General features: G+C 31.8%; 2 protein-coding genes across 3 annotated transcripts in view; one reads left to right on the top strand and one right to left on the bottom strand.

The window, feature by feature from the left end:
- Positions 1–2203: 2203 nt before the first annotated feature.
- Positions 2204–4303, bottom strand: LOC125049761 (cytosolic Fe-S cluster assembly factor NUBP2 homolog). Its single transcript, XM_047649208.1, has 4 exons — positions 4080–4303; positions 3728–3998; positions 3257–3428; positions 2204–2674 (listed from the first exon to the last, which is right to left on the bottom strand). The coding sequence occupies exons 1-4, from the start codon at positions 4188–4190 to the stop codon at positions 2440–2442; spliced, it is 789 nt and encodes a 262-aa protein (XP_047505164.1). The 5' UTR covers positions 4191–4303; the 3' UTR covers positions 2204–2439.
- A 452-nt stretch (positions 4304–4755) lies between these two features.
- The window catches only part of LOC125049491 (protein tweety), a 70445-nt gene continuing 61288 nt past the window's right edge, over positions 4756–13912 (top strand). The window contains exon 1 of one of the 2 annotated variants that reach the window (XM_047648827.1): positions 4756–5061. The gene's annotated coding sequence lies outside the window, so the exon portion shown is untranslated. The remainder of the gene's footprint in view (positions 5062–13912) is intronic. The other variant, XM_047648828.1, reaches the window with a different exon arrangement.

Below are 13912 nucleotides of genomic sequence, written 5' to 3'. Positions count from 1 at the left end.
GCTATACGTCCCTGCAATACGCCACTTTTTGAGCAACTGTATTAAAAAGTGTTCAAGTATTACGTAACGAATTGGAGGGAGGGGGTCTTTTTGTAAAACATTACGATGCGGGGCGGGGATTGAATTACGCGTTATTGTTAGAATTATTTCGACTATCCGGTACTTTACCACATAATGGTAACTTTTACGTATAGTCACTAGGTGGTCACGAATCGATTTACTATACTAGGGTACAGAAAAACGTTACGGCGCGTTACATGGGGGGGTCAATAATCTCTAAAAATTGCGTGACGTAATATACTTGAACGCTCCCTTAGCATATTTTACTTTACTTAAGTTAAAACCATATTTATATTTAATATTGGTAGTAAAATTTACACAAATCAGTAGTATATAGTATAGTTTTATATTAGCATATGAATATACTTTTAGTATTTTATCAGAGATTATAACTAGATGTATGGAAATTTATAATATAATTCAACTACTAAAACATATTTAATTACAATAATTAAAGAGCATTTCGGATTTATACAAGTGCTCTATATTTTGAAATTGTATTGTAAAGTTTATTGCCAAAAGCTGAAATGTGATTTTATGTAATTTTACACCAAAAACCTAAAACTATATCTTAATATATATAAATTACGTGTCACGTTGTTTGTCCGCTATGGACTCCTAAACTACCGAACCGATATCAATCAAATTTGCACACCGTGTGTAGTTTGATCCAACTTAAAAGATAGGATAGCTTACATCTCAATTTATACACGGAATATTATTTTATTGTAAAATATTTGTTTATTGTTTGATAGTCACAATTCTAACAGATGGCGCTGTGTTGAAAGTACCAACGTTTCACATAAGCTACAATTTAATGGCATAACCACCAAAAAAGCATGGTGGATTGGTGTTCTCCTGCCGTTTCTCTTGAATAGTTTACTACTATGTAATATAACAAAAATCTTAGCCACAGCAACGCTTGGCCGAGTCTACTAGTATAATATGTATATATATAACAGGTATATTAAAACTTAGAAAAATGTATTTAAATTTGTAAAACATTTATATTTTATCAGCTATGTATATTTTGATGTTGTTATTAGGGAATGCAATCCCGATCCCGCGGGATTCTGATCTCGCGAGATCTCGTGTCATTTTTCGGGATCAATCCCGAAGCATAATATGACGAGATCCCGTTCGAGATTGACGGGGTTGGGAGATACTGATTAATTTAGTGCAGAACATAAGTTGCGTTTCATTATTCGAAAGCTAGAAGACCTAGAAACTACTCTCTCAGAAAACTTGGTCTCTTCGATAAAAAATCTGAAAAATCCAAATAATTTTCAAGATGATTTGGAGCAATGGAAAGGCAATGAGACTTTCCAATTGAATAATCCAACACTGCCAAGCAAATATCTAAATCGAAGAAATCAAAAAATATAATCACACTATTATAGAGATTAATACAGAGTAGTAGTAGTAGGAACAAGTAGAAATTAATATATAGTATTAAACGAAGATCACTTGCCACTTTCTATGATTGCAGAGAATTTAATATGTATAAATTCTACTGTTACACAAACTAATACATTACTTCAAGAGGAATTAGAAGATACTATCCGAAACGCTAGCTTAGACAAATTAGAGTCAGTTTAACAAAAATAAATGGATTTTTTTGAATGTGGAGGAACAAGGGGGCAATTTTTGCAGTTTACATAATATAATTGCTTATTCACGCTGTTGCCAACCAGTGTTGAGTTGGAGTAAGCATTCTCAGCAGCTGGGTACATCGCAACGAACATTAGATGCCGGTTATCAGATAGCACTCTTGATACACTTTTTTTTAATAAGTAACTTTCAAAATGTACCTACTACTTTTTAATCTCCTTAAATAATATAAATTCTTTTGTTTTGATATGTTAAGTTCGTAAAACTGTTAATTATTGTTATTAGTACTAAAGGCCTTTGTTTTCTTTCAAATAATATTTTGTTTAATTAACCTCATTATCACAAACAAGCAGTTTTCATCATATTCAGTCATGTGAAATTCACATTTTTTAAAACATGACGAGATTCCGAAAATCTCGGGATCCCGCTGGATTGATATTTCTAATCCCGCGGGATCTCGAATTTTTCGATCTCGAGTCGGGATTGCATTCCCTAGTTGTTATTGATGTTTGTATGGTGAAATAAAAATATATTGATGTAACAGTGTTTATTTTTAACAATTTTGGAATGATAATATACATTATTTGGTCTAGTCAATAGTTTTTGGATTGCCTGAAGAGTGTGATATTTTCTCACATTCATACAAAATGTATTCGAGAAAATAAAAATCCTAAGATATATTCAATTTACTGTTCTTATATGATAACCACACAATATATACAATTTCTAGTATGCAATATTGGCAAACAAAACTTAGCTTCAGACATTTTATAATCCATTACTAAGCAATCCCCCTAAACTATCAACTATGTGTCCAAAAACTTTGCTTGTAGATGATTCTGGTATTTCTTTGAATGCTGACAGTCCCTGGCCAGCTAATTGCCCCACTCTGGGGTCAATGGGCAATGTACCCAAGAATGGAAGTTTGGCTAATTCCGCTAAGGAGTGACCCCCTCCACTTGAAAATATATTTGTGCAATGACTGCATGTTGGGCATTCATAACTGAAATAATAAAGTTATTTAAATCCACTACACCAATGATTTTCATCTGTATGGTGTTGTAACTACATATTATGTTGTATTACCCTATTGTCTTGTTGAGTCTCGGTTCCTGGCAATACTAGGGAATATACAGTATAACATTTTAGGTTCATAGGCACACAGGGCCAAAGACTCGACTTAAAAATATAAATGAATATATGCTCTACTCCATTGGGGCTGTATGTAACTTTAGACAAAAATTAAGTTTCCTATGGTTTTATATAAAAATATTTTTTATAGATTATGCTCTGTGATCTCAACAGAGCAATAAAAGGATTAACTTACCCACTCATATTCTCAATAATACCCATAATAGGTATACCAGTTTTTCTACAAAATGTTATCTCTATATAAAAATATTTTTTATAGATTTTGCTCTGTAATCTCAACAGAGCAATAAAAGGATTAACTTACCCACTCATATTCTCAATAATACCCATAATAGGTATCCCAGTTTTTCTACAAAATGTTATCTCTATATAAAAATATTTTTTATAGATTTTGCTCTGTGATCTCAACAGAGCAATAAAAGGATTAACTTACCCACTCATATTCTCAATAATACCCATAATAGGTATACCAGTTTTTCTACAAAATGTAATCTCTTTTCTAACATCTTCAATAGCCACCTCCTGCGGAGTCGTTACAAGAATTGCTGAGCAATGTTTCACTGGACGAAGATTTTCCATCACTGTAATGTGTTCATCAGATGTTCCTGAAATTAGTCAATATATTATAATAACAGACTTTTTTCTGAATTAAGCTTTTAATTAAAATTTTCTTAGTTTTGTGATAATAGATAAAAATCTTTTATTTTTTTTAAATTATTGACAACATATGTAATAAACTGTCACAATTAATAAGATTATATCAGATTATGGAACAATAAATGGTTGACAGTGGTTATATAAATTTGTTGTGGTAAAAATTTCTCAAAGTAGAAACTAGTTTAAATTCATGTATAAGTTAACCAATATGCATTGATTTAATTAAAAAGTTAATGAAGAACTTTACCTGGAGGTGTATCAATAACTAAAAAGTCCAAATCCTGCCAACACACATCTTCCAAAAACTGCTTTATCATTGAGGACTTTTTAGGTCCTCTCCAGACCACAGCATCATTTCTGGAGTTCAACAGAAACCCAATAGACATAACTCCTAGCCTTTGTTCAGAATCTAAGTAGACAGGGATCCATCCTTCTGGCCCTTGATGAATATTTTTACCTTCTAAGTTTAGAATGTAAGGCACACTCGGCCCACACAGATCTATATCTAACAAACCCACCTGAAATATTTAAAAGTTTCTTTGAGAATTATAAAAACAAGTGGCAAATCAATAAATTTTATAAAATAAACTTTTTTTAACCTTAAATCCTTTTTCTTTAAGTGTTAGTGCCAATTGAGTGCTTACTGTAGATTTTCCAACACCTCCCTTACCAGATAATACTAAAATTACTTGTTTAACTTGTTCTAACATATTTATTTAGTCAGTTAATTAATCAAAACAAACAAAATGTAAAGTTTCCAATTTTTATTATAAAGTTTATTTTCATCTTTTTAAATCACTGATAAATAATTAATGAATAATGATTTAACAGGGTTGAGGCCTGAGGGTGACCACTTGAAGTTTACGAAATTTTACAAGTTTTTCGATTTTTAAGTGCACGTTATTTGTGACAACTTGACTGAAATTTTCTCATAAAATATAATGAAAGTTTTATTTATAATTAGTTTTATTAAAATCCTATAAATAAAGCCATTCAAATTGAGTGTGGAATATTTAAGGTTTCCTCAATAACTAGCAAGTCGTTCTATATGATAATACTCAATATTAAGATAATGTTGCCACAATATTTTAGTTTCTTAATAGGTTTTGGGTAATAAATATCCAACAAATATTTCAATATATAAAGTGTTGTAAAGTATATTGCTATGTATGGATAGAATAACATTCTGAATACAGTACATATTACATATTATTATGTTAAGAAAAAACATTCAAAGGGGCAACACTGAGTTTTGATAATATACAGATGTCAGTGGCGCCGCCTTCGGCCTTACGACTTGTTTTATTTTTCAGTTTTCTAAAGATTCTTTGAGTTGTGGCTGTTCGGATTGTGTGCGGATTATTTGTATTAGAGATGCTATATTTCTCCTATTTTATTACTGATTATTGGACGTTTTGTGACACAAATAGTTTTTGATACATATAACACAGTTTTTTTTTCTTATTGAAAGTAGTGTTTTGCGTATATCAGTGCTTTTATTTGCGTAGAATCTTGAGTGGTTGTGTATGGTGGTCGCCTGTTCAAGATTTTGTGCTTCAGTCAGCTTTATATAAATTCAAGGTAAGCGTTATATTGTATCTCTAAAACTATGTATTATTTGTGAAGTCCGGTTTTAATTGAATTCTCTGTTAAACATGCGGGTGCTTTAACAATTCTTCGTAGTTACGAGACGACTGACGGCCCACCCCTACGGGAATTCGAAAAATTTAATTTTGAATTTAGAAGACTACGAAATCTATATTTTGAGTAACTATTGCTGTGGCATATTTGACAAAATCAACCTAAGTTTTTAATTTGACTAAAGGTATATATTTCAAGAAGGGGTTTAATCTTCTTTTAATAAATTTAGATCCTAATATATAATGAGAATTACAGATTACATATTTTATTATTACTAATTTTTTACGTTAAAATACAACCCATATATATCAAAGGCAAATTAATTTTAAACTGTAAATAATATAAATACTTCTATATTTCTTCTAAAAATGTTTTAAAAAAAATATCTTTTCTTATTGTTATACAATATTTGGTCTTTTAATATAGGTTTCTTTGAAATATTAATATTTGTGAGATAATATTACAGAGTCTAAAAAACAAATGATAGGTGGTGAGAAAACCTTTGATAAGATACATGACCTGCATAATTTACTTTTCTTATTAGGTTTTTCATAGTGCGGTGACCATTCTGACACATCCATATAAATGTTTATATATGTAAACACTTCCACATAAAGCCTAGCTCTACCAATGTTTGTAAGGGAAAAAACAATAAAAGTTGCTTGAATAATAAAATAATTGGTTAAATGTCCTTAGATTAGATTTTTCATTAATCTTAAGCTATTAACCTAAGTCTTTCATGTAGAGAAAATCCATACTTTTGGAGCAACGCTGTTATAATTTGGAAACCCCTATGTCCTTGGTTTGAAACAATATTTGTATCGTGTCAGAACAGATCACCAATTTTTTAACAAAAAAAAAACATGATAAGATGTAGAAATTTGCCTAAACTTGTCCTGTAACAGATTAGCTATACGAAGCTTTAAACAATTAAAATAGTATAAAATATTTCATTACGACGTCAGTTGATTCAAATACTTCGTTTTCGACCGATACACGAGGAGTCATTTATTTCCCCTAAGACAAGTGAAATAGTTCGAAACCGAATCCCCTTCGTGGCTACATCCTTATAACTTGGCTATAAATCAGGGCGCCGTAGCTATCAGCTATTATTGGTACATCCAGTTGAGATTAGTCACACCACAAGCAAGGAAACCAGCTTAGACCTGGATGAGTGATTTATAATTTCAATTGAACAGTGCTATTAAAACTTTCATCCACTGCTATTAAATTCGATTAGAAATTACGTAAAAATGATTTTATCGTAAAAAATCGAATATGTTACAATAAATACGCATAAATGTTAATCTAAATCATTCAATGTTAAAGTAAGTAATTATTTAATTAAGAGACACCTAAAATAATGACCTAGTTATTTGCAATCGGTCAATTTAATGACGTCCTAGAATGCGTGACGTCATAGTGTCAATTTCGCATCCCTATATATCGAAGATACAGTAAGCAGTCTAACGCCCGAACCCAATAATCAATCCACAATCTCAGAATTGAAAACAATCTGAGATCAGACCGTGACAGTAGATCGATCTCCTATCTGCATCCCAATAAGCAAACCCTACGAAGACAATCTATTTTTGGCGACGGATAAAATGCTCTTTGTCGTTCCATTTTACCGAGTTTTCACTCATATTTGATAATCAATGTTAACCAAATAAAGTAAATAAAACCGTACAAATAACATTAAAATATGTAATTTTGTATAGTTATGTTTAAAACATAACAAACAGTTTTTTTAATTATTTAAAAAACTGATGTTAGTTAAAATCTGTTAAAATAATTAACTGTTGGAATCGAGCTTTCGTCAACTGTCATTTTCATACAAAGGTCTATCCACAGATACCGATACGACCTCCCATGGATAGCTTGTATCGACAGATGGCTATTACAATCCGTCGATTGGTTATTGGGCAAAATTTGGATTAAGACTAATATCTCAGATGGTGGATTATGGATTGAGATAGGGCGTAAAATAAAAGCGTGTTCCAGGTGTTTGAAAGCTTGCGAACGGTTTCCACCCCTCAATGCAGTTATATCTCCCCCGCTCTAATGGTTCTAGCAATTTTATCCGCGGGTTACCGTCAGCCTCTTGACCCCTTACACAATATATAATGCCAGAAAAGTTTTGGCAGCCAAACGGAATTAATTTTTTTGAACATTATTAGATATAAATGCGCAGTGTGCAGTGTTGGCCTAGTGGCTTCAGCGTGCGACTCTCATACCCGAGGTCGTGGGTTCGATCCCCGGCTGTGCACCAATGGACTTTCTATGTGCGAATTTAACATTCGCTCGAACGGTGAAGGAAAACATTGTGAGGAAACCGACATGTCTCAGACCCAAAATCTTTCCTACTTTCCTATAAGATTTAAAAATGATCATGAAACAGAAACAGTTGAATCCAAATTTTATTTTTTTTCATTTTAGTTGAATGGGAATTCCCCTTGTGATATCTATAATATTAGTCACACGGTGAATGCCCATAAATGTGTTAATTTTTGTATGATACAGCTTTACAAATAAATAATAAATAATGTAGAAACGATTGGATACATTAAAGTATAAAAAGACTGATTTAATTTTCGATAAAGAGCTATGATGAGCTAATGAAATCTAGCGGAAGTACGCATCTAGATTCGCAGATTTGCCTCCAAAATAGTATATGTATATAGTTTTGAATCATGATTTTTACTCTAAAAACAATAAAAAATCATAACAGCGTATCCAATGAATACTAAAATCTAACACAAATTATAATTAGGCTATTGATTAGAAGCGTAAGGTATTTCTCCTAATGAGTTCTTCGTTTATTATAGTCTCGGGGGTCCCAAAGAAATTACTTTCCGACTCAATTTAGCTGTTTATTTGATGTTTCTATCAGAGCGAGCAATTTTGTTATGCTCAATAAAACGAATTTAGATTAAATTGTATTTCTGGAAATAAATGCGCTGTTTCATAACAAATAACGCGCAAAATTACTTCGACGTGAAAAATGATTAAAGTATGACAGTTAAGTTAATTCCACAGATACTTAATACATAAATACGTATATTGTCTATCACCTTACAGTTCGTGTTTATTGAAAACTTTTCTTATTACTAGCTACAACGATATATGAATTTCACGTTAGAACTTCTATTTGATTCTAGAATACTTGCTGGCATCACTCTGTTTTTTAAAAGCTGGTTCTCTAAGGCTTGTGGAATAAGAGACGGATTGAGGAATCCAATTAACTCCCTCGATGAATGTTCCCGATTTGTCGTGATAATGTTTGATTGAAGTTGGAACGTCTGCATGAGTGACCGCGGAAATTGGAGACTTGATTTCCGGAATTCAGGATTACATGTTAAAAATCTTTTGTGTTTTGAAATAAATTATACATACAACTATGGATTAAAACATACAAATAGTATGACTGAACAAGAGCTGATTTTCGTAGAATTTAGTTAACCTTTACAAGAGCTAATTGTACGGACATATTTTCAAAATGTGAAATATAATTTTAATTAATTACTAATTAACTTAAACGATTTCATATACAGCTTTACGGTTCATTAATTATTTAAAGACTTATGCGTAATTCATATAAAAATATCGAAGTCTTGCACCTTGACACAAAATGAAATGTCAATGCTATTTTGACCTCTAAGCTATAATGTATCGTTTTGTCTATGTTTTTAAGTCTAGTACCCTCATATGCACATAATTATGTTACATCTGCCATCTAGTTCAATAAAAATGGCTTCCTCTTTAGATGAAACAAGTAAATGTATGTGTACAATACATTCGTAGAAATAGAGTAGGTTTCGATATTTTTATACATATATATATATTACCTCGGATTTCGTAAAAAACAAAAATCATTAGATATTATTTCTGCAAGTAATGAATATAACATACACATTGAAACGCATATAATTACTAGTGTTTTTTTAACAAATATCTTTCATTATATTCTTTAATAATAAAAAAGTTACTATGTTATAGTGTGGGAAATATATGTATGGGATGACACTTTAGTATCTGATTTTTCAATTATGTTTTAACCAAAACAGATGTTGTGCTGGAAAAAATGCACTTTTCAGCTAAATAAAGTTCTTCTACTGAGTAACGTACATATTTCATAGAATCCATTTGGATAGCTCAAACAACCGCTTATTGTTTAAATTATACAATAGTTGTGTAATAATCATTATCTGTTAGTCATTCAAAGTTCAGTACACAGTCAACAGTAAATATTATCAGAATCCGTGGGTGTAGTGCAGTCCCGTTTGATAAAGATTACTTTGTTTGAAAATTGTGTTTACAAAATTGTTTTTTTTACAATCCTTTTAATAAAATTATTTATACAAATATACATAGAATTTACACCAACATCCTTGAAGAATTTCCTTAAATCCTTTTCAGAGAGCAAAGATGGAGAACGTGAAGTTGCCATGTCAAATATTTTGTATCTGTTTGTTAGTCTGTGGTTAGGATTTTTTAATTACCTGAGGCCTTACACAGTCGTAAGATAATATTATGACTAAGCGACATATTTTTTTATTTTTTACAAATTGTCTCTACACAAAGACATTACGATCTAGGCCAACTTAATGCTCAATAGGATACTTAACATAAGAAAGTGTCCAATAACACTACTGTCATTTTATCCACTGTTCTTGTGTAGGTACTATTTTTTTCCACTTACCACTGTTTTTAGCCCTCAAGACTGAAGGCCGATTTACATTATCTTAGTGTTTAGGAGAGTGCTTTAGGATAGTACTTTAGTTGAAACATGTAAACGCTACTTGCTTTAGTAAACGCTACGCTAAAGAACTTGCCTTTCAAGTTGTACTAAAGCACTCTCCTAAACACTAAGATGGTGTAAATCGGCCTTAACACTAATTAACTTATTCGAATGGTTTAGTCCTTTTTAATCTTCTCACTTAGTGTCAAGAACTTGAATAGCAGAGACATTAATTAAGAAATAATTTTTTGACAGGGCTCTTCCAAGTTGTCTGTTGTGTATATGAAAATTTTATGTTGAATGAAATATGTCGTCTTTAAATGACATCGCAATGGCAACACCTAGTACTGGTGCAGAAAAAAGACCTACTTTATAAAGAAAAGCCAGTTGGTAGCCGTGCCGGTCTAAGACTGCGTAATGTTATTCTTTACAGATGATAATAAACATGTTAAAGGAAATAAACAGTACGTTCAGTTCTAGGAATGGTGAAATCACAACTAGTATTTATTACTGCTCAAGTAAGTTATTCCAGTCGCCATAAAATCTGTCAGTTTACGCGCCATAACCGCACGGAAGCAAAGACAACGAAATCATAGACAATAATCCTACCGGACGCTGGGTGCATTGAATTGGTGTTTCCGTATATGATGAGCAATTGAGCACCAAATATGTCAACACGTGTTTAGTTAAGGAAGTTTTCGTCGCTATATGGAATGAAAATTGTTTGATTAGGATCCACGAATGGATGGTTACTTTATATTTTCTATTTCATTGGGAATGGCACTTACGTTTTTTCCTTTACCACTAATGGTAGACGTTCATACAGTAGTATTTCAATATGTTTTTTGGCGTTATGTAATAGATATTACCATGTTTGTTAATGAATATCTAATATATAAAATTCTCGTGTCACAATGTTCGTTCCCATACTCCTCCGAAAAGGCTCGACCGATTCTTATGAATTTTTTTTGCATATTCAGTAATTCTGAGAATCGGCTACTATCTATCTTTCCAACCCCTTAGTGGTCCACCCTTAATTATATGATACAGCATACAAAAATGCATATAACCCTTAATTTTTATTTGTTAATTAAAATCTTATGACTTGAACTCTGCGGTTTATTATAGAGAAAAATTCACAGAAAAAGTTTTTATTCCAAAAAACCGAACAGTCTCTGGGGTAGCATCATATATATATATATATATATATATATATATATATATATATAATATTTCAAAGTATTTTCATATTCGTATAAAGTCGGAAAACTAGTATAAATATACGTCAATAGCTAAGAATTGTGGTTCGTTTAATTAATAATACAGTATTACTCTGCGTGATACCAAGCATGTAACATTTGATTCATAATTTGTCGTAAATAAGTTTGAATTAATGATAATTAATAGTTGCTCATCGCTACGTCAAGAAACCGCGGGGTGTTATTATTATATAAGGTAAAGGATAATTAATGGTTTTGTGCCTAGTCAAGTGTTTTATTAACTACAGATATGTAGTAATTTATGTTAATAGTAAATAGATATACTATTAACATAAACGTCGAAATTAATTTATGTTAATTTTAAAGTGAATTTTTGAACCTATTTAAGCTCAATTGAGGTGCCTAGCGGTAAGATTTAGAAATCAAACTAAGTGCGATTATGACTTACGGGATCAGAACTTAGTTCTAAGTATAGATACCGGCAAACATCTTGAACAAATGTCATTGCCTGCACAGAAGCGATTTATAGGTATCACTGGGTGGGGGGACAGCGGCGGCGGTAGAGAGACATGACGATCGCGTGATTGGTAATTGGCGAATGCTACACGCTCGATATTTATCGTGATATTTGGATCGTGATCCAAAATTACGATGTGTAGTACATGCGTATCACGATCCGTGATACGGATCGCTGGATTTCTAGAAATCTAAAAATCCACGATCCGTATCAATTATCGTCGATAAATATCGAGCGTCTAGTCTCTGCTCGATATTTATCGCGTCAGTATTTATTCTGCCAGCGATGGAAGAGGACGCGCATATATGGAGGCGGAATAATATAGAGAATTCATACTTGTATTAGAAACATTACCTATAAGTATAGGCTGATTTACACGTATTAAGTTGCCAAGTCTTAACTAAATAATTTTTAAATTTAATAAAAACTAAAAAAAAGTAACCGTTTACACGTAAAAATACTAAATAATTAGTTAAACTCATTTATTCGCTCAAGATGGACGACCACAGAACAAAATATTATAGGATTTTCTCTTCCTGATTGGGGATTTACTGTATTGTATGCTCCAATACATGATTGTGAAGGTTCTGGGGACTCAACGTAATACGTATTTGAAGAAGGCGAAGGAGTAAAACGGCTACTATTATTCATTGGGGAAGGGGTTCTACTACTGTTCATTAATTGTTGTATACGCATATCGGACAAATAGTTTTGGATATGTTTTTGAGCTTCCAGCGCCGAAAGCAAAAGCATAGCTTTGCAATGACTCCGCCAGCTTATGCTTTTCACTTAAATTTAACTAAATTTTGCCTGTCCAAACGTGTCAAGTGATTAGCCACGCCCACCAACTTAACCGAAAAATAGACAAAATTCTATTCTACCTTGTTTAGTTGCAACTAAATTTTAACTTGCAACTTCTTACTAAATTCACTGTTTACACGGGTTAAGTTACTTAAAATTAAGTTAATATTTAGTAAATTTTTAGTCAACTTAATACGTGTAAATCGGCCATATGGGACACCTCAAATGCAAACTAGGCAAACTACAGAAAATAATTTAAAAAATAACAGATTTGAAACGATCTGGTGCTGCAGCGGAAAATGTTTACAATTCAAAGTCTTGGATATTGATGTATATCAGCATATACTGATAATAATAATAATAATAATGGCAACGCAAGCTTTCTTAATATTGTTACTCATATTGTAACACGAAATGTACGAGTGTACTCCATGAAATTTACCGTCGTACTGACGCGATCCGTATCGAGTGTGTAGTATACTAAAAAAATACAAGATAAATATCACGATAAATATCACGATAATTATCGAGCGTGTAGCATTCGCCATTCAGCTGTTGACGTTAGTGTTCCGCGATGTGGAAACTTTCACCCACTCCCTTATTTAATGCTTAAGAAGTTTGCCGGTATCTATATCGTTTTTGAATCTCACTCTAATGTATTTAATATTTAACCCATATTACAAAATAAAATACAAAGCCAAAACAGATTATATTGATAAACAAAACATACGTATGCAAACACAGTTTTACAAACAACTTTTTTACTATAATCGAATGCAAAAACTACTACGAACTATAAAGTAAAGTATGTAATGGAAGTAATATTATTAAAAAAATAATATTTATTAACTCATTTAGATCGGTCTGCAAAGGGTCATCCGTGAACGTACACAAAAAATTACATAATAAAAATTGTAACTGTTCGGGTTTTACGATTTTAAATATCGTTTTTCGTTGCAATCTAGAAAAATATAGGCAATGAAAGGACGTGATATAGGGAACTATGGGCTGTTACCCTAAATGGCACAGCGCCAAGAGTATAGTACTCTCGTAAGAATTGGGTTAAAGGGTTTTTGGGAAATTGAAAATGGTTATAGTTTAAAGCCATGGATTTTAGCGCATCACTACAATCTACTTAGAAAAGTCGTGCTGAATATTACGGCTTTAATTATAAGAGTTTAACCTGATAAAAAAAAACGTGTGTATACTTATGTACACGCGTTAGAAGTTATACTTCTTTGGATATAAGATAAAAATCTTTTCAAAAATTTTATTCTACTTTTGTATAAAAAATACACTAACAATAGAATAAACTAAAATGTTGACTATAGCTAACTTCAGGGTGTCGGTTTTTTGTGACGCGCGCATCGGACAAATTACTCTCATCATTTTTATCATTTAATTAGTCCAATGTCAACCAACTAAAAATCACCACAAGACTATGATTTACAAACGGGCTTAGCTACTTTAACCATATTGCCAGGAGAGAACCAAATAGTCTCGACAAGTTGG

The sequence above is a fragment of the Pieris napi genome, chromosome 5 (genome assembly GCF_905475465.1).
Source record: "Pieris napi chromosome 5, ilPieNapi1.2, whole genome shotgun sequence".
Lineage (NCBI taxonomy): Eukaryota > Metazoa > Arthropoda > Insecta > Lepidoptera > Pieridae > Pieris > Pieris napi.
The sequence above is the reverse complement of the archived record's forward strand: the minus strand, read 5'-3'. Positions and strand labels throughout refer to the sequence as shown.

Coding starts and splice junctions, on each gene's coding strand:
- LOC125049761 (XM_047649208.1), bottom strand. CDS start 4,190: ATGTTAGAACAAGTTAAACAAGTAATTTTAGTATTATCTGGTAAGGGA. Junction 3,999..4,079: donor TTAAAGAAAAAGGATTTAAG/GTTAAAAAAAGT, acceptor TAAATATTTCAG/GTGGGTTTGTTAGATATAGA. Junction 3,429..3,727: donor AGTTATTGATACACCTCCAG/GTAAAGTTCTTC, acceptor GACTAATTTCAG/GAACATCTGATGAACACATT.